The sequence below is a fragment of the Osmerus eperlanus genome, chromosome 26 (genome assembly GCF_963692335.1).
Source record: "Osmerus eperlanus chromosome 26, fOsmEpe2.1, whole genome shotgun sequence".
Classification (NCBI taxonomy): Eukaryota; Metazoa; Chordata; class Actinopteri; order Osmeriformes; family Osmeridae; genus Osmerus; species Osmerus eperlanus.
Genome location: NC_085043.1, coordinates 10,088,897 through 10,113,895, shown reverse-complemented (window position 1 = coordinate 10,113,895; position 24,999 = coordinate 10,088,897). Strand labels below are relative to the sequence as shown.

Sequence of the window (24,999 nt, the reverse complement as noted above, 5' to 3'; positions counted from 1 at the left end):
GGCCAGGCTGTGCTCACTGAGTCTGTATTTAGTTAATGTCTTCCTTATTTTTGGTTCAGACACAGGGATCAGGTATTCTGCCATTGTGTACTGTCTTTTTAGATTCAAATAGCATTCTAATTTATTTTGCTTTAGTGTAACTTCTTTCCAATTATTTTCTCTCTCTCTCTGTCTCTCTCTCTCTCTCTGTCTCTCTCTCTCTGTCTCTCTCTCTGTCTCTCTCTCTCTCCTGTCTGGGTCTCTTCTGTCTCTCTTTGTAGCTCTCTCTCTCTCGTCTGAATGAGATGCTTGTTTGTGGCGACAAAGAGTCGAGGGGTTCATTTCAATTTGTTGTTCTAGGAATGCTGAACAGCATAGGATCCTGTGGAAGATTCCGGATATTTCCCAGAAATCCGAAAATGGAGGTAAAGCAAACACAAGACACAAGCATTATGTCACTAATAATAAAAGACCCCAGTGTGTCACTGTCACCACCTGCTGTCAGAAGAGGGTATTACAATCACAATAACAAGAGAACACTCAACATCAGAATCAGAATAGTGTTTAATCGCCAAGTAAGTGGTCACAAACCAGGAATTTACTTTGGTGGGCAAGTGCATACAGTAAACATAATAAACGTCTCTGATCTATGGGTCAGCCTCGTTTGGCTGCCTGTGGCTTCACAGCGTGTGTGTGTGTGATAAAGATAAAGATAAAATGTAGAAAATGTACAACAAAATACTGGCAACACCTACTGTTCCTCTGCGTGAACGTGTGTGTGTGTGTTGACGTTGAGTGACCCTCCTCCCAGGCGTGGGCTCCTTGTTGGCCCGTTTCCAGCTGTCGGAGGGTCCTAGCAAGCCCTCTCCCCTGGCCGTGCAGTTCACCAGCGAGGGCTGCACCCTCTCAGGCTGCGACATCGAGCTGGCCGGCCCAGGGTACCGCTTCTCTCTCATCAAGAAGAGGTTCGCTGCAGGTGAGTCCAGGAAGCAGGGGACTGGCTTTGTTTTCTCACACGGGCGGGAGGTTTTTTTTTGTAAATAACTGAGGCAGACGTGTGATTTTGTTTCGTGGAAAAGCTGGAGGGGACCGGTTTGCAATGAAGCGTGTAATGAAACCTACGCCCCTGCCAGGGAGTCGACAAAGCTAGTCTGAAGGTTACCGTCAGGGAATCGTTCGTAGGCGTTGAATGTATTCCTGTGTTGTCAGTTATGATTGCACTGAAGATTCTCTGTTTTCACTTAAAACAATACTCACACAAACTAAAACACCACTGAAATAAAATACTGAATTTAACCACCTTATTTTACCTCTTTCTTAGGAAAATACTTGGCAGACAACTAACCCACGCTACTGAACAACACTACTGAATACATACACTGAAGATCATCTCATCGGGCCAAGAGTGACATAGACAAGAACAGTGGAGCCAATACCCCAACCACCTCACTACAGACACACCTCGCTACAGACACACCTCACTACAGACACACCTCTCTACAGACACACCTCACTACAGACACACCTCACTACACACACACCTCTCTACAGACACACCTCACTACAGACACACCTCGCGACAGACAAACCTCACGACAGACACACCTCGCTACAGACACACCTCGCTACAGACAGACGCCTCACAACCTTGTATGAGCCCTCGCGTCAGACCAGCCTGATCCAGCAGTATTGTATAACTTGCATTTAGAGTCGTGGACCGTTTTAGGGTGTGTTGTCTTTGTATAACGTTCTCGTTTCAGAACATCTGTACTGCTGCAGGTGGACACCTGGTGCCCTCCACCCCCCCCCCCCTCCACCCCCCCTCCCACCTCCACCCCCCCCTCCCACCTCCACCCCCCCCCCCTCCACCCCCCCTCCCACCTCCACCCCCCCTCCCACCTCCACCCCCCCTCCCACCTCCACCCCCCACCTCCACCCCCCTCTCCCACCTCCACCCCCCACCTCCACCCCCCCCCCTCCACCCCCCCTCCCACCTCCACCCCCCCCCCTCCTCCACCCCCCCTCCCACCTCCACCCCCCCCTCCCACCTCCACCCCCCCCCCCCTCCACCCCCCCTCCCACCTCCACCCCCCCTCCCACCTCCACCCCCCCTCCCACCTCCACCTCCCACCTCCACCCCCCCTCCCACCTCCACCCCCCCCTCCCCCCTCCACCCCCCCCCTCCCACCTCCACCTCCCACCTCCACCCCCCCTCCCACCTCCACCTCCCACCTCCACCCCCCCTCCCACCTCCACCCCCCCCCCCTCCACCCCCCCTCCCACCTCCACCTCCCACCTCCACCCCCCCTCCCCCCTCCACCCCCCCCTCCCACCTCCACCTCCCACCTCCACCCCCCCCCCACCTCCACTGCCCCCTCCCCCCCTCCCCCCTTAGACCTCTTGTTCTTACCCGTCACTGCAGCTGCCCGAACTCTCAACCGCGAACACACAGACACACAGTACGACCGCAAACACACACATCGGCACCCCAGAGAGACAGCGTACGTGCACGACATACAGTTCACTTCCAGTATGTGGAGATGAATTGTTTGCAGGCTGCAGCATGCACGCTTGTGATAGGATGTTTAGAGCAGCACAGGATTCTGGGAATTGGTGTCTTTATGCTCCTGGCTTTGTGAAGTCAGCTTGCACATATTTGAACTGATAACTGGTAAAACAGGGTCAAAGCTTAAAGGTTCAATTAGACCCTCAAGTGATCACACTCTTCTGGTTGTGCACTGGACACTCAATCAAATCAGCAGAATATCTAGTACTTCTTTAGATGCTTGAGTTGTTTGGCAGCTGCAATGATGAATCAAATCCTGGTTGCAATATTTAAAAGAAAAAATTTTCCCATATAAAAAAAAAAACTGTACAAAGTGTCATTTTAAATCGATAATATATATCTTAAAGGGCGTTTGGTGTTTTCCTTGTATTGTCAAATAGCCTTTCTGTTCTTGGGACAGCAGTGCTAGACTTCAGAGTACATTACAACATTCTATTTTTATTTATTGATGACAATGATTTGTTGTAAAAAAAAATGTGATTCTGTATATGAATAGAATTTGAATGGTATCACACTTTAGAATCCTTAAAGGTCTAAATATTTGAATTCCTTTTTTTGTTATCTGTGTAGTTGGGTAACCGGTGTACAGTATAAGGTATAATTTTTTGAATTTATTTCAGATATAATTTTTTAACTCAAGTGCAACAGAAGATTTGAGCTATGTATGGGTTGGGGGTAAAGAAGATATATAACTGGATGTGTCATGCTTTATGAAAGCAGTGTTATTTAGTCACCTATAGTTATAACATGGATTGTCAGCTTTTGACAATTTTACACCCCGTTTTCATCCTACTCAATGTGTTCCTTCCTGAACTCCTTGGATGCATATTATACTGCATCGACAGCATGAACACGCCCCCTGTAAAACCAGTGCTTGAAATCCATGGCTTTATTTTGCATATGATATTGGTCTCTGTGAGATGACATGAATGCGGTTTTGGAGGGAGGTTAGATGACCAAAATGCTTTTTTTGTATTTTATGTGTGTCCAGACTGTCCTCAAAGAAAGAATAAGCTGAATATTTTTTAAACGGACAAAAGAATTACGTTAAAAAAAATACAAAAAATAAATCTTGTTTCATGTGAAGAACACTGTGCTGATGTATAACTTCCTGGATGCTCTGATATTTAACATGAAGAACAAAAATGTGTCAGATGTATAAGTTAAGGTCTCTATATGTAGGCATCATGACTATGTCAGCAGAAAATATATCTGTGCTACCAAGCACCTTTCATAGACCCTTAAAGAAACACAAGTGTCCAAGAGCACTGCACTGAGCAGACATAACAACCTCGAAGTAGACCTTTCTATTCAAGGTAGTCGATGAAAGGTATGAAGTATCTCTGTAGAAGATAAGTGGGTAACACTTTCCTTGAAACCCATGTCATCAATCGAAAGAGTTACCACAATAACATCAGTAATATTCATACTACAAATTCTGGACAATTCAAGTTAAGTGTTACCGTATAAAATTATGTATGTCTGCATATAGTGCTGCAGGTATGTGCTGGACTGATGTTTCCCGTGAGAGAAGAGAGGAGAGTGTGTTTGTGTGCTAAGACTGCTTTAGGTATAGCTATCGTTTTTCTCAACCATGTGCAAGCTGTGTTTGTACATACAATGTTTAAGATGAACTGAGAAATCTTAGTTTGCTTCTTTCCAAACCAATAAAAGTGATGAGCTGGACTGTGTATGTGTAGAGGACTCTCTTATTGGTTGACTTGTATTTCAGCCATCATGACACAAGAGTACACACACTGTCACAACTTAAATGCACGTTACTCTTTATTTGGTATTGTACACTTATTCTACATCCATGAGGTGTTTGTAGAGGGTTTAGTATGGGTGTTTTGGATAAAATTACCAAAGGGGAAATTAGCAAAGGGGTTAGTATGTGTGCTTTGGATTAAATGACCAAAGGGGTTAGTATGTGTGTTTTTGATGTAATTTCCAAAGGGGTTAGTATGTGTGTTTTTGATGAAATTAGCAAAGGGGTTAGCATGTGTGTTTTGGATGAAATTACCAAAGGGGTTAGTATGTGTGTTTTTGATTACATTTGCAAAGGGGTTAGTATGTGTGCTTTGGATGAAATTACCAAAGGGGTTAGCATGTGTGTTTTGGATGAAATTACCAAAGGGGTCATTATGTGTGTTTTTGATGAAATTAGAAAAGGGGTTAGTATGTGTGTTTTGGATGAAATTACCAAAGGGGTTAGTATGTGTGTTTTTGATTACATTTGCAAAGGGGTTAGTATGTGTGCTTTGGATGAAATTACCAAAGGGGTTAGCATGTGTGTTTTGGATGAAATTACCAAAGGGGTCATTATGTGTGTTTTGGATTAAATTACCAAAGGGGTTAGTATGTGTGTTTTTGATGTAATTTCCAAAGGGGTTAGTATGTGTGTTTTTGATGAAATTAGCAAAGGGGTTAGCATGTGTGTTTTGGATGAAATTACCAAAGGGGTTAGTATGTGTGTTTTTGATTACATTTGCAAAGGGGTTAGTATGTGTGCTTTGGATGAAATTACCAAAGGGGTTAGCATGTGTGTTTTGGATGAAATTACCAAAGGGGTCATTATGTGTGTTTTTGATGAAATTAGAAAAGGGGTTAGTATGTGTGTTTTGGATGAAATGACCAAAGGGGTTAATGTGTGTGTTTTGGATGAAATTACCGAAGGGGTTAGTATGTGTGTTTTTGATTACATTTGCAAAGGGGTTAGTATGTGTGCTTTGGATGAAATTACCAAAGGGGTTAGCATGTGTGTTTTGGATGAAATTACCAAAGGGGTCATTATGTGTGTTTTTGATGAAATTAGAAAAGGGGTTAGTATGTGTGTTTTGGATGAAATGACCAAAGGGGTTAATGTGTGTGTTTTGGATGAAATTACCGAAGGGGTTAGTATGTGTGTTTTTGATTACATTTGCAAAGGGGTTAGTATGTGTGCTTTGGATGAAATTACCAAAGGGGTTAGCATGTGTGTTTTGGATGAAATTACCAAAGGGGTCATTATGTGTGTTTTTGATGAAATTAGAAAAGGGGTTAGTATGTGTGTTTTGGATGAAATGACCAAAGGGGTTAATGTGTGTGTTTTGGATGAAATTACCAAAGGGGTTAGTATGTGTGTTTTTGATGAAATTAGAAAAGGGGTTAGCATGTGTGTTTTGGAAGAAATTACCAAAGGGGTTAGTATGTGTGTTTTTGATGAAATTAGCAAAGGGGTTAGCATGTGTGTTTTGGAAGAAATTACCAAAGAGGAAATTAGCAAAGGGGTTAGCATGTGTGTTTTGGATGAAATGACCAAAGGGGTTAGTATGTGTGTTTTGGATAAAATGACCAAAGGGGTTAGTATGTGTGTTTTGGATGAAATGACCAAAGGGGTTAATGTGTGTGTTTTGGATGAAATTACCGAAGGGGTTAGTATGTGTGTTTTTGATTACATTTGCAAAGGGGTTAGTATGTGTGCTTTGGATGAAATTACCAAAGGGGTTAGCATGTGTGTTTTGGATGAAATTACCAAAGGGGTCATTATGTGTGTTTTGGATGAAATTACCAAAGGGGTTAGTATGTGTGTTTTTGATGTAATTTCCAAAGGGGTTAGTATGTGTGTTTTTGATGAAATTAGCAAAGGGGTTAGCATGTGTGTTTTGGATGAAATTACCAAAGGGGTTAGTATGTGTGTTTTTGATTACATTTGCAAAGGGGTTAGTATGTGTGCTTTGGATGAAATTACCAAAGGGGTTAGCATGTGTGTTTTGGATGAAATTACCAAAGGGGTCATTATGTGTGTTTTTGATGAAATTAGAAAAGGGGTTAGTATGTGTGTTTTGGATGAAATTACCAAAGGGGTTAGTATGTGTGTTTTTGATTACATTTGCAAAGGGGTTAGTATGTGTGCTTTGGATGAAATTACCAAAGGGGTTAGCATGTGTGTTTTGGATGAAATTACCAAAGGGGTCATTATGTGTGTTTTGGATGAAATTACCAAAGGGGTTAGTATGTGTGTTTTTGATGTAATTTCCAAAGGGGTTAGTATGTGTGTTTTTGATGAAATTAGCAAAGGGGTTAGCATGTGTGTTTTGGATGAAATTACCAAAGGGGTTAGTATGTGTGTTTTTGATTACATTTGCAAAGGGGTTAGTATGTGTGCTTTGGATGAAATTACCAAAGGGGTTAGCATGTGTGTTTTGGATGAAATTACCAAAGGGGTCATTATGTGTGTTTTTGATGAAATTAGAAAAGGGGTTAGTATGTGTGTTTTGGATGAAATGACCAAAGGGGTTAATGTGTGTGTTTTGGATGAAATTACCGAAGGGGTTAGTATGTGTGTTTTTGATTACATTTGCAAAGGGGTTAGTATGTGTGCTTTGGATGAAATTACCAAAGGGGTTAGCATGTGTGTTTTGGATGAAATTACCAAAGGGGTCATTATGTGTGTTTTTGATGAAATTAGAAAAGGGGTTAGTATGTGTGTTTTGGATGAAATGACCAAAGGGGTTAATGTGTGTGTTTTGGATGAAATTACCAAAGGGGTTAGTATGTGTGTTTTTGATGAAATTAGAAAAGGGGTTAGCATGTGTGTTTTGGAAGAAATTACCAAAGGGGTTAGTATGTGTGTTTTTGATGAAATTAGCAAAGGGGTTAGCATGTGTGTTTTGGAAGAAATTACCAAAGAGGAAATTAGCAAAGGGGTTAGCATGTGTGTTTTGGATGAAATGACCAAAGGGGTTAGTATGTGTGTTTTGGATAAAATGACCAAAGGGGTTAGTATGTGTGTTTTGGATGAAATTACCAGAGAGGAAATTAGCAAAGGGGTTAGCATTTGTGTTTTGGATGAAATTAGCAAAGTGGTTAGTATGTGTGTTTTTTTCTCAAATTAAATAAGACAACGTAAACACTTTTCAAAGTTTCAGCTTCTTGGCTATCTGGGTCGCATAGCGCCAACAGAAGATCTTCTAAATCCGCAGGAGAGGAGAATGATCCTCCACCATTCATACTGATTTAAAACATGGAGTATTCAGTGAATTACTTTAACCATGTGGTCTCAATAATAAGATTTCACTTCACAAACCAAGTATAAGTTAGAACATTTATTTAGCCTGGCAAAAAATACAGTGCTCACAAAACTATATGAAATACAGACTAAAACTAGATGAAAATCCATGAATTCACAACTTTGGTTCTCATCTCTTGCAGTGCTACGGTCATCATCAATGATCTACAGAACTAGTCTAATCTCTATAGGCTATCCCCACCAAAACAAGTATTCACAATCTTAAAGCTCTACGTGATTCCTGATTCTCCTAGTGCAAGTGTTTCGATTTCACGAAAACAGTTTAAAACAATGTGCCTTAGGTGTAAGGTAAGGCAGAGCGCGCTTGGCAAAGATGACAGTGAATCTGTGATGAGGGTTCAGGCAGTGGGTAGGCGGGTGTTGGTGGAGGGGGGTCACACCGACCCCGGGCTTCAGCAGAGATACGTGAGGTCACTCTTGCGGCAGCCCACCTGACAGCAGACGGTGGTGAGCATGTTGTTGATGTCTCGTCGGCTCAGGTTGGACCCTAAAGTGGTGCCCAGGTTCTCCATACTCCCCTGCTCACTGTTGGCCAGATCTGGAGGCGACAACAGAACGGTTAGCACACGTACACTCGTGGAAGTTACGTCTGGAACCTGAGGAGTGCTGGTTGAGGATGGGACTCAATGTACATTTACATTTAGTCATTTAGCAGACGCTCTTATCCAGAGCGACTTACAGTAAGTACAGGGCCATTCCCCCCGAGGCAAGTAGGGTGAAGTGCCTTGCCCAAGGACACAACGTCATTTGGCATGGCCGGGAATCGAACTGGCAACCTTCAGATTACTAGCCCGACTCCCTCACCGCTCAACCACCTGACTCCCTGAATGTAACCTTAAAATCATTGTTGCTTCACAACTCCAATCAAAAATCGGAAACATTTTACAGCAGAAAATAAATAATTCTGTATTATTTGGGGTCTGGGTCTGGGTCAAAATACATGCATATGACTCACTGAGTCAGTACATTGGCTCGCTGGTTCCTGAGTATTTCCGGTGTACATCAAGTTTTGGTTAACTCTTGTGCGTGGCTGTAATTGCTGGTCAGAGTTCCTACTGGACAAGTCTACATGGAAGCATGCATTCTGTCATCTGGCAGCTCATCTAGCTGGTGATAACGAGCAGGGCACAGGAGCTAAGTGGGTTTGCTTGTGTCTGTGTCTCTGCTCCCATGATGGGATAACACAATCAGATAAGACGCGAGTTCCTGAGTAATCAGAACGCAGACCCAGTCACCAAGGCTGCATGTATGCCGGCGCGCACACACACACACCCAAGGCTAGGTCTGGACTGGGACTGAAAAACGACCCGGGACTTTAAAACGCAGTATTATTATATATATATTTTTTTTTGCATTATGCCGCGACCGTTTGACCGGCCGTTCGGGAAATCTCCCGACTCTCCCAACGGCCAGTCTGACCCTTCCCACGGCCCCCTGGAGGTGAAAGGAGTCCGCAGAGATGCCACATCAACTTACAGACTAAAAAGTGCATCACAACTATTTAGTAATTAGTCAGAGGGTTAGAAACACAAGGAGTTGTTGAACTTGAGTAGATGAACATGAAGATAAAGAACATTAAACCCATGTGAAGGTGATGAAGGTGGATCGTAAACAGAAAAATCACAAGAGCAGAAGGAAAGAGAGCGTCGAATCAGATTTGTCAAAAAAGAAAACAGAAAACAAGAAGACTGTAAGGAGTCAGATGGCTGAGCGGTTAGGGAATCGGGCTATTAATCAGAAGGTTGCCGGTTCGCTTCCCGGCCGTGCAAAGGCACTTCCCCCTACTTGCCTCGGGGGAATATCCCTGTACTTACTGTAAGTCGCTCTGGATAAGAGCGTCGTCGAAATTACTAAATGTAATGTAAATGTGAGGAGCGCCAGCTTACCTTCCAGTTCAGGGTCAGCGAGGAGCCTCCTCCACCGAGACCCACCACAGGTGTAGACCACAGCCCTCAGGAACTCTCTTCCACACAGCTTCACCGCCTTCACCTCCGCCTGCACCTGGCTCACCCCCACCACCACACACAGCAGCAGGGGAAGCAGCACCGCCGACACACGCATCCTGGATGTCTCACGGTTTGGTTGTGGAAGAACTGTTCGCTGTGCTTCTCGCCGGTCGTCCACGCTCTCGTCCGGAGGAACTCCTGGTCTCGTCTCAAGGTTTCGTCTCAGTCTTGTCAAGGCAGCAACTAGGCGGAGTTCTGCTCTGGTCTAAGACTTCCCTCAATATATACCTTCCTCCTGTTAACTTGTTTGTGAAGGACTGTCTCACCCTCCTGGCCCATCCCCATTCATCTCTCCATCTCTCCTCACCACCCATCCACCCACCCACCCACCATCACAACCGGTCATTTCCAGTCAGATGTCTCTGTGCATCCGGCCCTCCCCGCCACGCCATCAGCATTTGGAGTCTTAAGAGGGTGATTTCAATCAGGTAATTACTTCTTTACTGCACCAAAACCCAATCCAATTATCTGTTGCGAGAGACAAACGAGGCTCTCCGACCCCTCTATTTAAACAGCTTTATTACAGCAACCTTCCATTTGATGCAATCCTTAATAGGTGACGTGCAGTGATGCCCTTCGGCTAAACAGATGTTTTGTGTTTTCAGGGACCGGTCGTCAAATTTGAGGCCCCTTAACAGCGTTTTGTCCCAGTTTAGAGCTACAAAAACACAAGTAAATGTTGACCTTCCATCATAGCCATTATGGGTTTATTGACGGTATAATGTGGCACTCCCACGTAACCCTGACATGATAGTCGTGTTTGGCTCGAGTGAAATGATGTCACATGACCACAACATGCTAGGAGGGTTCCCCTGTGAAGAGGCAGGAAACTTGCTAATGCAGTGGTGGGGATCGATATTGGAAGCTCTGGGGAGTGTGTGTGTATACCTGGCGTGTGTGTGGTGTGTGTGTGGGGAGTTGTTTAAAATTAGAAAAACTAAACAAGAAGGCTATTTTACAGGGCTTCTTTGAAAGGTTTTGAGTAAACAAAGGAAAGAGGATAAATTGAGACAAAAGTTTTAAATAACTAGTATTTTCAAGTATGAGACATTATTATATGACTATGACAATAGTAAAGTATGATTACACGTATTCTTCTTATTATATTTTTTTATCTTTTGAAATAAACATTTGGTTTTAATCTTACATCAGGTTTGTGGAGGTAGTGCATTTAGTCATTTAGCAGACGCTCTTATCCAGAGCGAGTAGTGGGATGCAATTTAATTTTCTTGTTATTCAAGTTTCATAAATGTTCGATCTAATTTGAAAGTCAGTGGTCATATTAGTGGTTAGTTAATCCAAGAAAATCTTGTGCTGGAGGCTGTGTACAGAACGTGCTCACCTTATCTTGCTCAGACTCATTCTCAAGGAAAGTATGAGAACATGATTGACAAGCTGCCAATGAGAGTTGCCAAGAGTTTTTACACGAATAGTGTCTTAAAATATAATTTATTTGGTCTTCTGTATTTGTGCTGCTGTATAAAAGTGCAATGTTTGAAGTGTCTTCATTTCATTGTCTTAAAAGCATTTCTGCTTTCCTTTTTTTAATATATATATTTAATTAAAATTGTTGTACTCGCTGTGAAATATTTTTACTGCTGCTTGCTTTTCTACAGGTACACTTGCACTTATAGCAATTCATGTTGTTTAATTGTAACTTGTTTAACTACATGCTCTTGTGGTTCTTCCCTTTGGCACTTATTTTGGTTGTTCACAATATGTGCTTCATGTTTTGGCTACCCGCAATGTTTTTGGGTCTATCTTGTTGTTATTATCAGTGACCTATGCACTTTGTAAAGCTCTCTCTTTGGATAAAAGCGTCTGCTAAATTAATAAATGTAAATATTTGTTTGTATTCGTGTCTGAGACTTTTGCAGTCAGTTATCTCTCCACCCTAAGAAGAGGACAAACCACAAACTTACTGGACAAAGATTTCATATCCTCACACCTGTTGAGACTCATAAAGCTCTGCTTCCACTCTGTTTGCTGGAACAGCACCTCCTTTACGATCACTTTCAACACGGCGAGGTTAAATGTTGGGGAAGGACCGTGCCTGTGTAATGACCGTCTTAACGTGTGTGTGGGTGGAATGAGGTGCATGCTGTAAAGTGTGTGTGTGTGTAAGGTGTTTGTGTGTAAAGTGTGTGTGTGTGCTAAAGACAGTAAACGGGCTAAATACTCCATTACCCCTGAGCAGAACGGCGTCAAAGACAACCTCCTTCCTCACAGGGAAGAAGCGGCGCTCTGGTGAACGAGCCGCGTGGAGAGAGAGGGGAAGTGAGCAATACAATGCTGTCTAACACACAGTAACGCCAAGCCATGGCCAGAAGTCTCACATCAACTAAACCCTGAGAGAAAAACAAACCCGAAACTGATCTCAACAGACAACATTGGAAATGGAATTGTTTCCTGGTTATCCGTTATTGCTTTATTTTTGTTATAATTTTTTTTTTTACTCCCCATATCAAACCAAGACAGCAGACCACAACCTGCTGTTGCAGTCTTCCATAATCGGATTGTGCAACTAACACGAGACATTCAGCCGCCCCGCTTCTCTGGGGATAAAAAAAATGAGGAAAACTACTCAGAAGGTGGATGAGAAAAGCTCAGGACAGTTCAGGGGACATTAACCTGTGTGTGTGTGTGTGTGTGTTTTGTCTTCTCACAGCTGGCTGGCTAGGGTGGAGCCGATTATATCTTCTAATGTGTCTACCTGAGAAGAAAGAGGAGGCTATCAGCTCAGCAGGTAAGTGCAGCTCCTCAGCCACCCCCTGACGGAGGAGACGCCACGTCAAACTGTCCCTCAACAGGAAATGTGGCTGGCAATATCAGGTCATTAACACACAGAGAAGAGCTGAAAGCACGTTGTAATGATAACACACCTGAAGGAGTCACTCTGTCTGAAAGAGCAAAAGCTGCAGATAATGTAATCGTCAGATATATATAACGACGTACGTTTGCATGCTTTCAATCGAAAGATAAACCGTGTGTGAGGCAGAGGTCCCTCAAACTGAGGGGCGTCAAGCAACTTCAGGGAGGTCAGGGAGATGAGGTTGTTTTTGAAACAAGGGCTAACAGACGTTTGAGAAGCGCTGGTATTGGAGCCTCATGTTCATCCAGGACTCACCTGGTCGCCCTCTCCTACGCTGAAGTTCTTGAGCTGGTAGACGCTGACCTGGCCGTCGCTGTCCCCGACCAGGACACAGTCTGTCTCTGTAGCGAACAGCAGGGAGGTCAGCCTCACCCCCGGGCCAACCAGGCTCACCACGGTGGGGTCCAGGCTGGGGGAGAGCACAGGAGGTTGGTGAACGGACCATGACGTAGGATGGAAGATCAGAGCTGATTCAGGTGATGGAGACAGGGAGCGAGAGAGGAGAGAGGAGAGAGAGAGAGAGAGAGAGAGAGAGAGAGAGAGAGAGAGAGAGAGAGAGAGAGAGAGAGAGAGAGAGAGAGAGAGAGAGAGAGAGAGAGAGAGAGAGAGAGAGAGAGAGAGAGAGAGAGCGAGAGAGAGGAGGGATGGAGGGAGGGGGAGTCAATTAGTTTCTCACATGCTAGCACCCAGGTCCCAGATCTCCACCCTGCCATCGTTGACAGCTCCGAACACGGTGGCCCACTGGGGGGACCACATGACGTCGTAGACCGCCCTCTGGGTGGAGGGGAAGCTCAGCACTGGCTCCAGCAGGTCCTGCCTCCACAGGTGGATGGTCCAATCAGACGAGCAGCTCAGAAAGAGGTCCTCGCAGAACGGAGACCACGTGATCCGATACACGGGGCCCTAGCCACGGGTCAAACAGAACCAGGACCGAAGTCTCGTATTACCCTTTCAATTCATCCCTTTCGGTGGCTACTGTGTGGCGTTAAAGGGCTTGGGCCTACCTTGTGTGCAGAGTAGGTCTCCAGATACTGCTCGTTGTAGGAACAGGAGCACTTGTGAATGTGGCCCTCTTCTGTGCCTGCCAGGTAAATGTTGTAGTCCTGAGGGCAAAGCATGGTCTTCACACCGACACAAACAAAAGATAACGACAAAAAACTGTCTGGAGATCTCACCATAGGATGGAAGTCGAAGCAGAGACCTGGCGCCTGGCGTGAGATCAGAGCCTCGCTCTTCCTCTCCTTCTCGCCAACATGCGTCTTGGTCTTCTCGTTCCTTGTCCTCTTCAGCTTCATCAGGTCTACGGGAGGCAGAACACACGGACTAGCGCAAACCAAGCCAGCTAATGAGCTAGCCATGCCTCAAACACTGGGAGCTAATGAGCTAGCCATGCCTCAAACACTGGGAGCTAATGAGCTAGCCATGCCTCAAACACTGGGAGCTAATGAGCTAGCCATGCCTCAAACACATTCATGTAAATAAAACGGATCTGAAGTGAATTAAAGCATATCTGAAATAAATAACTGACGATGTTCCAGTGCTTAAGAGAACAGCCTTCTGATATACATTTACATTTAGTCATTTAGCAGACGCTCTTATCCAGAGCGACTTACAGTAAGTACAGGGACATTCCCCCCAAGGCAAGTAGGGTGAAGTGCCTTGTCCGGGAATCGAACCAGCAACCTTCTGATTACTAGCCCAAGTCCTTAACCGTTTAGCCACTTGACTCCTATATACATATATATGATATATGTCCTATGACCTACTGACCTATGCAGTCGAGGCCTTTGCGTAGGAACCACTTGCTGATCCTGCCGTCGGCGGAAATGGAGATGAGGTTCTCCCCCTTATCTTCCCCCGACGGGCCCCTCTCACTGTCGATCCACCTCACCTGCCACACCGGGCTGGTGTGCTTGTGGGCGCAGTCACTGCACAGGGACAGAGACTTCTGATGTCAGGAGAGAGACAGGATGGAAGGAACGTGGCAGTTTGCATACTGCGTTACTAACCCTTTTTTAGTGTGTAGTCTGCATACTAAGAATGGAGGTGCCAGAAGAAAAGTTAAGTCATTTAATTGGCTTTTCCATTGATATCACAGGCTTGGTAATAAAACATAAAACCACACGGCTCGTTTGTGAGGAAAACACTCCTCCTGGTGGCAAAGACAAGTACTGCATAAGGACATAAGGACACAGAGGTGGCGTGGAGGAGACCGAAGACTCTCTGAGCACCTACGTGGTGTCAGTGGTGGGCGTTTCGTCTCTGCTCTGCACGTTATATGTGGCCAAGCTTCCGTCGTGCATCCCCACGGCTAGCAGGCTAGCGTTGCTAGCTGAGAAGTCCAGGGCGGTAACTCCATTCTCGCAGTGAAAGACCCTCTCAGGCCACTGCAGATGAGAGAAGCCCCTGTTAGCAGTTAGCCTAACTGAAGCACGAGGAGAGAGGCGTACACTGACACTACCACAGCACCACAGAGGGGAGAGGCGTACACTAACACTACCACAGAACCACCGAGCAGACACAAACACACACCGTTGGGTTCTTCAGGGACCAGCAGCAGACTAGGCCCGATTTCTGGTCTTTGAAGTCAAACTGTCCATACCCCACAGCCAGAAGGTCCTGTTGGTAAAGACAACTTGACTTTACACTTTGTACAGCCAGAGATGGTAAAAGTACACACGTCCTTCACTCAAGTAGAAATACAGATACTCATGTTTAAAAAGAATCCTGACAACTGACAAGTACTGACAACACGTTTTCACTCAAGTTAAAGGAAAGAAGTGTGGGTTTTTTTTTCAAAACCTTTTTTCGAAAAAGAATGTTCAACCTTTCAAATCTTTTTTGGAGGAATGTTTTTTTGAAAATATTTTTTCAACCTTTTGAAATCTTTTTTTCCACACACACAGTGAAAGGAGAGGAGAACAGAGAAGCCTAAAACAGAGTAGAGTAAAGTAGAGCAGAGCACAATAGAGTACAGTAGAGTCCTCATGTAGCTTTGAACTTTTTTGGGGAAACTTAAAAAACGTGTTGCAGTCTGCCTTGCTCCATGGTAGCATCGTAGCTTCACTACCAAGGCTCGGTATAACAGGAGAGGGAGACAGAGAGGAGGAGAGGAGCTTACTGGATTGGTCTTGTTCCAGGCCATGCTACTGACGTTGCGGCCAGCTGTGAGCTCACAGCTAAAGGCCCAGAGTCTCTCCAGCGCCGGGGTGAGCGAACTCTCTTCATCTTCCTCCATCCTCCCTGCTGCCTTGGTCTTCAGCAGAAGGTCTTCATCTGGACAATGAAAGGCCACCGTTTAGTATTTTATTTTCAATAATATTTTCTATTTGGTCTGTGTTAGCTTGTGCTGACAGAGTAGTAACTGTTGCACCTTCCAGTATGGGGAGCTGTCTGTATGCAGCAAGCTTGGGCTGGTAAATGTTCTCCAGAACGATCCTTTCCATCACAAACAGATCCTGCTGGAAGCTCTCAGACTGGAGAATGAGTTCAGGGTCCGGTTCGTCATCCGTAGGAACCAAGAAGGTCTCCATCTCGGTCTGGGAAGAGGTGCTAGCTGGAAAAAACACGGCATGCTATGAACCCTACCTGAATGTGAAACCCTCTCCACTCAGCCCTTCTGTACATGATGTCTTAAGGTTGGTTCCCACTGCCCCAACAATGTCCAACAAACACCAAACGTTCTCCTGTTGGCTGTCGGGTTTAGAACGTTTAGACAGATAACTGTCATTTTCCATCTGCCCCAACAAACACCGCCAGGCGTATCACATCACACCGACACACCCAACAACTGTCGGTGTTTGTTTGGGCAGCGTGAACAGGCCTCTGGAGACCTGCTGCATCTGGTGTTACCTATACTGGTGGTGCCGAGAACCGACACAGTCCTCTCAGGCCCGTGAACAGTGTCCAGTCTGTGGTGAGAGAAGGTCTCAGGACAGATCAAGTCCTTTGAACTGGGCTTCTGGACGGCCTCACCCACTCCATCCGCCAAGCAGAAGGAGTCGTACATATCCCAGCAGGAGGCCATGCAGGCTGCGGAGGCAGAGGCAGAACAGGCTTGAGCACACTAGGGTCAGGGGTCAGATGGGGCACTAGGGTTAGATGGGGCACTAGGGTCAGGGGTCAGATGGGGCACTAGGGTCAGGGGTCAGATGGGAAGATTCAGGAGAGTGAAGGGGACATAGATTGAAATGACAGATTGACTGACGCAGAGGGACCCTAGGGAGTTTAAGAACGCATTATTATCATCATTACCAACCTGCATCCACCATATCGATGCTCTCACATTGGACCTCTTTGGTTTTGGGCGCTCCATTGAACGTCTGCATGGATCTTTCCACAAACTGGTCATTTCCAATCCGGTTCCTGCACAGCTCCTCATACAGGGCGGTTCTCTTTCTTCGGATAAGAATAAGGGAGTGTGACATTACGTTGCTTGTATTGTAAATTCAAGAATGATCTATCGGGCGAAACACCGAACACGGAGAAGTATGAGAAGCCATCGGATGTTTACTTGACGTCCTCGGCCTCCTCCGAGTCCACAGACACAGAGACCACCGGCATGTCCAGCATCCAGAGAGTCTCTGACTCGGTGAGGTAGAGCTCCACCACATCGTCCAGCATCTCCTCCCCCACCAGCTCCCTGACCTCCTCCCTCCTCACCTGGACATCTGGCGGAAGAAACACCTGATTTATATGATTGTAGCATGTTCAGCGGTCATTTAAGTCACTGTGCCTGTTCTTTGCGGGTTTGTGTGGTCGCCATGTGTCTTTCATTCAATTGTTGATCTGATAAAAGAAAAAAACGGAATCGATATAGATATAAATATCAGTAACCTGAGGTACTGATGTCTCTTTTAGACGATGGATCTTCGATCTCTTCATTCATTGACTCCATTGTGGACAGGCTGGACCTTGAAACTGTGCTGCTACCGAACACTGACCTGGAACACATTAATATAGTATGTCAGTGGTCCACTGGTCTAAATAACAGTTGTCCAACATATAGATGAGAAAATACTAGACTTTGCGACTCAAACCTTCCATGGTGAGAAAGCCACTGCAAATTGTATGCTCAAGTCCGAGCTTGGCTACCTGGTAAAGGGCCCAGCAAAGCTTGCGTTGGCGGTTGTCTGGTAAGCCGTGGAGAAGAAGTCTGAAACAGTGCCGCCAGATGCGTCGGTAGCAAAGATTTTGCTCTGTTTAGGCTGTATGAGACCTGGGTCGGGCTGGTAGAGGGGTTGTGGGGTAACATCTTTGCCATTTTCATCGTATACCTGTCCAAAAAGAGGAGCGTAATATTATGTCTGAATGCACGTCTCTCTAACAGCCCCACACCTCAACATGGTAGTCGTTGCCATGTTACCTGAACGATGTGTTTTGGTGTTTGAACAGAGTTTTTATCAATGAGTTTACTGTCATTGGCCAAACTGAAACTCTTTCTGCTAATAGAGGCGGTGACACTCTTTGTACGGGTTGTACTGTGGTTGACCCGAAGTATTCCTGAAGTTGACGCATTTACTGTTCTGGAGGACCTGAAAAGTACAATGTGTATGGATCACATTTCTTGCTATTATATATATTGTCTTAAAGTCACAAATCACACGCAAAAGCCAATAGCAACGTTAGCTACATGTCTAGGCTAGCTAGCTACAGTACTGTAGATGCAGTTTCACAATGTCACTAACAGTACAACTAAATAAGCAGCTTGATGTGTTTGCATGTGTCAATGTTTTAGACTGTCGGTGATGACTTACGGTGTTATTTTCAGAGTAGGCTTCTTCATTTTGGCTGTGGTGGTAGACATGCTGTACACCAATTCGTTGCTGGCTCAGAAAAACCTTCATGTATCTGGTTAGAAATAATCAAGCTCGTTTCTTGCACTTCTACTAGAGTAGCTAGAAGTTTAATTTTTGTTGAGGATTACCATAGTAACAGATGTTCCTCCAGACCTCTAGGTGGTGCTAGTAGCGCTAGCTCTAAACACCAGAGCTGTAAACAGAGCAAAAACCATGTGACAAGAATGGCAGCGTTATGTAGAGCTAGCTATCTAGGTAAATGCTAAGGACTTTTATGTTCTGGTCTTCGTTAATGTTTTGTAAGCTGTAACATTTAAAATAAAAACGTATTTTGCACTGTCAGTCGGTTTCAAGGTGAGATGCTGTCTAACTTATTTAGTAGTCTGAATGAATCTGACTTGAATGAATACTAGCCTCGATCTGCTGCTGTGAGTTGGCAAGCTAGATGTCACTGTTTATTGCTACCAGCTAGATGACACCCTACAAAGCTAACCCTAGCTTTCCCTCTAGGGGAAATAGAAACTGTAGTAACACTAGCTAGCTTTTTAAAATGCACATACATGTTGGCTAAAAGGTTGACTTTTGATGGTTAGCTAATTTAATCTGGAAGTCAATGTCACCGTCTACATCTTCGACTCTTGTTACATTTAGTCATTTTTAGTCATTTAGCAGACGCTCTTATCCAGAGCAACTTACAGTAAGTACAGGGACATTCCCCCGAGGCATGTAGGGTGAAGTGCCTTGCCCAAGGACACAACGTCATTTTGGCACAGCCGGGAATCGAACTAGCAACCTTCTGATTACTAGCCCGATTCCCTAACCGCTCAGCCACCTGACTTGTTGACCTTGTCATTAAGATGCGTTTGTGAACATGCGTCACCCAGTTTGAATAGTAAAACAATACCGCTGTGTTACTGACGTGCACTTTCTAGATATTGAATTAAAATCTTCGATTCGATGTATTTCTTCCAGGGTACTAGTCAGCCATGAGGGTCCTGTTGTGGCAGAAAATCCTGCCCCATCTACCCAGGACCCTAACCACTCCCTGCAGAGGTTGTGCGGGCCATGCTCCTCTCTCCACCCACACTGACCAGAAGCCCGGCCGCCCCCCTCTCCTGGTCTCCCGTCTCTTTCAGCCCTCAAACCTCCGTGACGTGGGGCAGGAGGGCCGGGCTCCAGGGGAGACGACCTGCAAAAGCCAACGACTGATGCAGCAGGCTGGGCTCATCCACCCCTCCAACCCTGGCTGCTACCACTACCTCCCGGCCACAGTGCGCGCCATGGAGAAACTGGTCAGGCTGATCGACCAGGAAATGCAGGGTATCGGAGGTCAGAAGGTGGACATGCCCAGCCTGTGCTCAGCTGAGCTGTGGAGGCGTAGCGAACGTTGGGATCTGATGGGGAAGGAGCTCTTCCGCCTGCGCGACCGTCACGGGGGAGAGTACTGCCTCGGACCCACCCACGAAGAGGCAGTGACAGAGTTGCTAGCGTCCCAGGGAACCCTGTCCTACCGACAGCTCCCGCTGCTTCTCTACCAGGTACACGCTGACTGCACCACCACGCTCGTAATCACACTTTAGATTCTTCAGTCACGTTGTGGTCGTGTCGTAGAACCGCTGTAATCGAGCTTCGATGCGTGCAGGTAACCCGCAAGTTCCGCGACGAGCCGAAGCCACGCTTCGGACTGCTGAGGGGACGGGAGTTCTACATGAAGGATATGTACTCGTTTGACGCGAGCGAAGAGGCCGCCTACCAGACGTACGAGTCGGTATGCCAGGCCTACGCCAGGCTCTTCTCTCGACTGGGCCTGCCCTGCGTCCAGGTCCAAGCTGACACGGGTAACATCGGAGGAAAGCTTTCCCATGAGTTCCAGCTGCCGGCGGAGATTGGAGAGGACCGGTTGCTGGTGTGTGGAGCGTGCTCCTTTTCTGCCAACGTGGAGACGGTGGCTCCTGACAGGACGGACTGCCCTCAGTGTCAGACAGGCACACTAGTGGAGTCGAAGGGAATTGAGGTGGGCCACACCTTCTATCTCGGCACAAAGTACTCACGTATATTTGACGCCTCCTTCACCAACACCCAAAACAAGTCTGCCGTCACCGAGATGGGCTGCTTTGGACTTGGGGTGACCCGGATTCTCGCTGCAGCCATCGAAGTCATGTCAACAGAGGAAGGTATTCGATGGCCCGGCTTGATAGCCCCATACCAGATCTGTATTTTACCCCCTAAGAGGGGTAGTAAGATGGACAGTGTAACTGACTTGGTTGATGACTTGGTCCAACAACTGCGGGAGACCTTGCCCAGCCTGAGAGGAGAGGTGGTGCTAGATGACCGAACCCAGATGACTATTGGTAAGAGGTTGAAGGACGCCAGTCGACTGGGGTACCCATATGTGGTTGTGGTGGGGCAGAGTGCTCTAGAGGAGACCCCTAGATATGAGGTGATCTGTCAGCAGACTGGTGAAAAACTCTACCTCAGTAAGGATGGCCTGGTAGACTTACTCAGAGCTGTGGAAACAGTCTGATTTTGACGTGTATCAGGACTTAATTTGACTGTGGTTCTCTTTCATTGAATGGTGGTTGAATGTGTCTACTGTATATTTGTATGTTGGAAGCTGGAATAACGTGCATTACGTTTCTTTAAAGGGATGGGGGCGTGAAAGGATAACTGTCAAATGTCAGAAGTAAAACATGGTTCTATTGTATCCAATGTTGTATTTTGTGTCTTTTTTCCGTTTGATAGATTATGCACATTTCAATGTCAAAATAGTGAAAATGCTAAATTCGGAGAGAAATAAACACAGTTTTGCAGCAAGAGTAGAGATGAAATGCCAATATGTAACGATCCAAATCAGTACAACATTTGTAGAGTTCCGCAGTGGCACTCAGTACTGGCATATTTGGGAACGGTGTCCGGAACTGTCACAGGGAAATAGTAGTGCAGCTCGGATACACTTTGATGTAACGCTAGTTCACCCACATGTAAATAACTGCGGGTTGGAAAAACGAGAGCTGATTTTTAACATTTTGTCTGCCACGTGGATATTTAGGTGGCTACTTGTATCAATGTTAACGTACTGTGATACTATAATCACGCTGGTCATTTAGAAATCAGGTTCCTGGCTGTAAGTAACGTTAGCTAGCTAGCTAGTGCTGTCAGAATGGCTTCGCTACAACAAGGAGATGACAGTGACGATGGTATGGATGAGTTCATGGACAAATTCAAGAAAGAAAAATATAAAAATGGGTTTAACGAAAGTACTTGGGAAGAGGTAAGGAATGTATTATTTAGCATGTATAAACCTATAAACAGCGTGTGGTGTTGACTTTTGCCAGCAACCTAGCAGAGCTGGGGGCAATTCCAGAAAGCATGTAACGCTAATGCCGGGTAAATTAATTCCCCAGCTGACACCCAGCATAGTAGCAACATATGTTGGCAATATTGCCAGTAAGTTTCCACAACATTGTGTGTCAGTTAATTTACCCGGGTATGTCGCATTACAGGCCTTCTGGAATACTGCCCAGACAGCCTACTCTCTGTTTAACTTGAGATGACGCCATGGCGCATTTATGTCTTCTTTCTTATGTGTAGGAATTTGATAGAGTGCCGATGTTCATGAAAAGTGTACCTGACGTGATAGACTCCAGTACACACCCGGAACTCGCTTGTATACAGTCCATAATCCACGACGACGACAGATCTCCCGAAGGTATGCTAGCTGAAAATAAAAGGGAATGTGCCTTCTTTACTGAACAGGCTAACTGAATGTCCTTGTCTCCTCAGAACATGCAGAGGCTCTGAAAGACGAGGGGAACGCGTATTTCAAAGAGAAGAACTACAAAAGGGCTATCTTGGCCTACACAGAGGGCTTGAAAAAGAACTGCGCGGACATTAACCTAAATGCCATTCTACACACAAACAGAGCAGCAGCACACTTTCATCTGGGTAAAGATCTGTTTTCAAAGTGTCCATATAAATCTATACTCATATACTCTATACTCATATACTCCCATCATCCAGCAGTTCCCAGGTAGCTCTAACCTGCACCCTCGTTCCACAGGTAACATGCGTTCTGCGTTGAATGACGCTGCAGCTGCAAGGAAGCTCAAACCAGATCATCTCAAAGCGTTAATACGAGGTTTCGACACTGACAAGGATTGCATTGACTTTCCACAGTTATATTATACGAGGTTTACCCTGTTGGTAAAGCACCTGTGTAGACCTTCTCTCCCTGTGTCTACACAGGTGCCCAGTGCTTCATGGAGCTGCGGCACTACACCGAGGCCTTTCACTGGTCTGAAGACGGGCTCAGGCTGCAGCCTAAAGACAAGAAGCTGCAGGAACTGAGAGCTGCTGCAGATAAACAGAAAGTAAGAGATACCAAGCTAGGACACATGCCTTCTTTGTGAGTATCCTTGTCCTTCTGGGTTACAGGAGAAGTCCCATGTTTTTAGGAGAAAGAATAAAATGGTTTTCTTGATGGTTTAGAGAGCGTTGGAGAGAGACGCGAGGAAGGCGAAGGTGAAAGAGAAGAGAGAACGCGGAGAGAAAGAGACCCTGCTGGCTGCCATCAAGGTGAGTCTGTCTAGAAATGAAAACCACCTCTCACAGGTACCGTATCATTTGGTCAGGAAGCAGCGCAGTAACACCTGTCTGTTCCATATAGGAGCATCACAGTAACACCTGTCTGTTCCATATAGGAGCATCACAGTAACACCTGTCTGTTCCATATAGGAGCATCACAGTAACACCTGTCTGTTCCATATAGGAGCATCACAGTAACACCTGTCTGTTCCATATAGGAGCATCACAGTAACACCTGTCTGTTCCATATAGGAGCATCACAGTAACACCTGTCTGTTCCATATAGGAGCATCACAGTAACACCTTTCTGTTCCATATAGGAGCATCACAGTAACACCTGTCTGTTCCATATAGGAGCATCACAGTAACACCTGTCTGTTCCATATAGGAGCATCACAGTAACACCTGTCTGTTCCATATAGGAGCATCACAGTAACACCTGTCTGTTCCATATAGGAGCATCACAGTAACACCTGTCTGTTCCATATAGGAGCATCACAGTAACACCTGTCTGTTCCATATAGGAGCATCACAGTAACACCTGTCTGTTCCATATAGGAGCATCACAGTAACACCTGTCTGTTCCATATAGGAGCATCACAGTAACACCTTTCTGTTCCATATAGGAGCATCACAGTAACACCTATCTGTTCCATATAGGAGCATCACAGTAACACCTGTCTGTTCCATATAGGAGCATCACAGTAACACCTGTCTGTTCCATATAGGAGCATCACAGTAACACCTGTCTGTTCCATATAGGAGCATCACAGTAACACCTGTCTGTTCCATATAGGAGCATCACAGTAACACCTGTCTGTTCCATATAGGAGCATCACAGTAACACCTGTCTGTTCCATATAGGAGCATCACAGTAACACCTGTCTGTTCCATATAGGAGCATCACAGTAACACCTGTCTGTTCCATATAGGAGCATCACAGTAACACCTGTCTGTTCCATATAGGAGCGAGGCATCAAGCTGCTGAAGCCGAAGCAGCCGTCGAAGCGCAGATCTGACAGCGAGGACGAGGATGTGGGTTCTGCAGAGATGGCAGGGCTGGACCTGGATGGGCTGGGCTCTCAGGAGGCCACAGGGGTGCGAGTGTCTCTGGATGAGCAGGGAAGTCTGCAGTGGCCGGTCCTCTTCCTGTACCCTGAACACCAGCAGACAGACTTCATCTCAGCCTTCAGGGAGTCCTCAAGGTTTGTTTCTCCTACTGACGTTTCATTTGGTCCTCGGTCGACTTGTGCAATATTAACGCATATTTTTGTACGCATCACTAAACTGCGAACTACGCTTGCTTTCCCACTGTTAGCTTTGTAGATCATCTGGCTGTCATGTTTGGTGAAGAACTGCCACCCTGGGATGTGGATCGAAAGTATCTTCCTCAAAATCTAGAGGTATGTAGTGTTTTAACTGCAGTTCTCTTTCTGCAACAGTCTGCAAAATAACAGATCAACAGATGCGTTAGTAATTATGTTTTACTCTTTACTAATTGCGAGACAATTTCTGTGTGTGATCAATTCATATTATTTTTTTTGTGGGTTTTAACTGCACTTAAACTTTTCCTCCCAGCTGTTCTTTGAAGATTATGAGAAAGAGTCACTGCACCAGGTGGACCCAGAACAATCTCTCCTTAAAGTCCTACAGCATAAAAGGTAACTAGACAGGACATTTAATCTGATTCTCCAGGACATCAGTATGAAGTGACTTGTATTATGTATTTTGTCTCACCTATCTCAAACTCTTTTACCAGGTACTTTGTGAAAGCCGGAAGTCCAAGCTTCATTGTGTTGGTAAAGGACTCCTCGTTCTTTAAGCAGTTTTTATCTGGGAAAAAATTGCATCGATTGTGAAGAGGACTTCCTTGGGTGTTTTTTAGGTCTGTCTATCTCAGAGGCTGGGTGTTATTCTAAGAAATCATATTCGTGTCATCCATCATGGCTGATATTGGGCCCCTTCTTTGCTTTTGCAAATATTGGGGTTAATCAGTGTACTAAAGACTGCAAAAACATAAACAGTTACTAAATGAAGTGTTTCTGTCATATCTTGTGTGGATCTGTATTTTATGATATCTAAGGATATGAATGAAATCAAACAGTGACATTTATTTTGAATCA

General features: G+C 45.4%; 5 protein-coding genes across 6 annotated transcripts in view; 3 read left to right on the top strand and 2 right to left on the bottom strand.

The window, feature by feature from the left end:
• The window catches only part of sgip1a (SH3GL interacting endocytic adaptor 1a), a 2,437-nt gene extending 838 nt beyond the window's left edge, over positions 1 to 1,599 (top strand). The window contains exons 2-4 of the mRNA XM_062452277.1: positions 340 to 404; positions 791 to 955; positions 1,301 to 1,599. Of these exons, the coding sequence (XP_062308261.1) occupies positions 340 to 404; positions 791 to 955; positions 1,301 to 1,323 (253 nt within the window). The 3' untranslated portion in view covers positions 1,324 to 1,599. The remainder of the gene's footprint in view (positions 1 to 339; positions 405 to 790; positions 956 to 1,300) is intronic.
• A 6,013-nt stretch (positions 1,600 to 7,612) lies between these two features.
• On the bottom strand, positions 7,613 to 9,729 carry insl5a (insulin-like 5a). The gene is made up of 2 exons (XM_062452592.1): positions 9,503 to 9,729; positions 7,613 to 8,154 (listed from the first exon to the last, which is right to left on the bottom strand). Exons 1-2 carry the CDS (start codon positions 9,675 to 9,677, stop codon positions 8,009 to 8,011), a joined length of 321 nt encoding a protein of 106 aa, XP_062308576.1. The 5' UTR covers positions 9,678 to 9,729; the 3' UTR covers positions 7,613 to 8,008.
• A 2,277-nt stretch (positions 9,730 to 12,006) lies between these two features.
• Positions 12,007 to 18,902, bottom strand: dnai4 (dynein axonemal intermediate chain 4). Of its 2 annotated transcripts, XM_062452947.1 has the most exons (18): positions 18,421 to 18,902; positions 18,251 to 18,344; positions 17,860 to 18,028; positions 17,589 to 17,770; positions 17,331 to 17,437; positions 17,008 to 17,164; positions 16,753 to 16,892; positions 16,347 to 16,526; positions 15,868 to 16,050; positions 15,616 to 15,770; positions 15,027 to 15,113; positions 14,730 to 14,881; positions 14,265 to 14,422; positions 13,670 to 13,794; positions 13,499 to 13,597; positions 13,171 to 13,397; positions 12,750 to 12,903; positions 12,007 to 12,335 (listed from the first exon to the last, which is right to left on the bottom strand). In XM_062452947.1, the coding sequence occupies exons 2-18, from the start codon at positions 18,298 to 18,300 to the stop codon at positions 12,285 to 12,287; spliced, it is 2,376 nt and encodes a 791-aa protein (XP_062308931.1). In that variant the 5' UTR covers positions 18,301 to 18,344; positions 18,421 to 18,902; the 3' UTR covers positions 12,007 to 12,284. The 2 variants fall into 2 exon arrangements, with proteins under 2 accessions (XP_062308931.1, XP_062308930.1); XM_062452946.1 differs by having other exon boundaries at positions 18,251 to 18,902.
• On the top strand, positions 18,491 to 20,996 carry pars2 (prolyl-tRNA synthetase 2, mitochondrial). The gene is made up of 3 exons (XM_062452951.1): positions 18,491 to 18,646; positions 19,265 to 19,830; positions 19,935 to 20,996. Exons 2-3 carry the CDS (start codon positions 19,279 to 19,281, stop codon positions 20,814 to 20,816), a joined length of 1,434 nt encoding a protein of 477 aa, XP_062308935.1. The 5' UTR covers positions 18,491 to 18,646; positions 19,265 to 19,278; the 3' UTR covers positions 20,817 to 20,996.
• A 230-nt stretch (positions 20,997 to 21,226) lies between these two features.
• On the top strand, positions 21,227 to 24,912 carry ttc4 (tetratricopeptide repeat domain 4). The gene is made up of 10 exons (XM_062452953.1): positions 21,227 to 21,563; positions 21,884 to 22,001; positions 22,076 to 22,237; positions 22,353 to 22,430; positions 22,538 to 22,662; positions 22,781 to 22,867; positions 23,843 to 24,081; positions 24,195 to 24,279; positions 24,455 to 24,537; positions 24,636 to 24,912. Exons 1-10 carry the CDS (start codon positions 21,453 to 21,455, stop codon positions 24,733 to 24,735), a joined length of 1,188 nt encoding a protein of 395 aa, XP_062308937.1. The 5' UTR covers positions 21,227 to 21,452; the 3' UTR covers positions 24,736 to 24,912.
• The last annotated feature ends 87 nt before the right edge of the window (positions 24,913 to 24,999 follow it).

Coding starts and splice junctions, on each gene's coding strand:
- insl5a (XM_062452592.1), bottom strand. CDS start 9,677: ATGCGTGTGTCGGCGGTGCTGCTTCCCCTGCTGCTGTGTGTGGTGGTG. Junction 8,155..9,502: donor CGCTGACCCTGAACTGGAAG/GTAAGCTGGCGC, acceptor TGTCGCCTCCAG/ATCTGGCCAACAGTGAGCAG.
- ttc4 (XM_062452953.1), top strand. CDS start 21,453: ATGGCTTCGCTACAACAAGGAGATGACAGTGACGATGGTATGGATGAG. Junction 22,868..23,842: donor CCCTGCTGGCTGCCATCAAG/GTGAGTCTGTCT, acceptor TGTTCCATATAG/GAGCGAGGCATCAAGCTGCT. Junction 24,280..24,454: donor ATCTTCCTCAAAATCTAGAG/GTATGTAGTGTT, acceptor TTTTCCTCCCAG/CTGTTCTTTGAAGATTATGA.
- pars2 (XM_062452951.1), top strand. CDS start 19,279: ATGAGGGTCCTGTTGTGGCAGAAAATCCTGCCCCATCTACCCAGGACC. Junction 19,831..19,934: donor TCCCGCTGCTTCTCTACCAG/GTACACGCTGAC, acceptor CGATGCGTGCAG/GTAACCCGCAAGTTCCGCGA.
- dnai4 (XM_062452946.1), bottom strand. CDS start 18,300: ATGTCTACCACCACAGCCAAAATGAAGAAGCCTACTCTGAAAATAACA. Junction 15,771..15,867: donor ACAGCTCCCCATACTGGAAG/GTGCAACAGTTA, acceptor TTCATTGTCCAG/ATGAAGACCTTCTGCTGAAG. Junction 13,795..14,264: donor CAAAGGCCTCGACTGCATAG/GTCAGTAGGTCA, acceptor TGCCTCCCGTAG/ACCTGATGAAGCTGAAGAGG.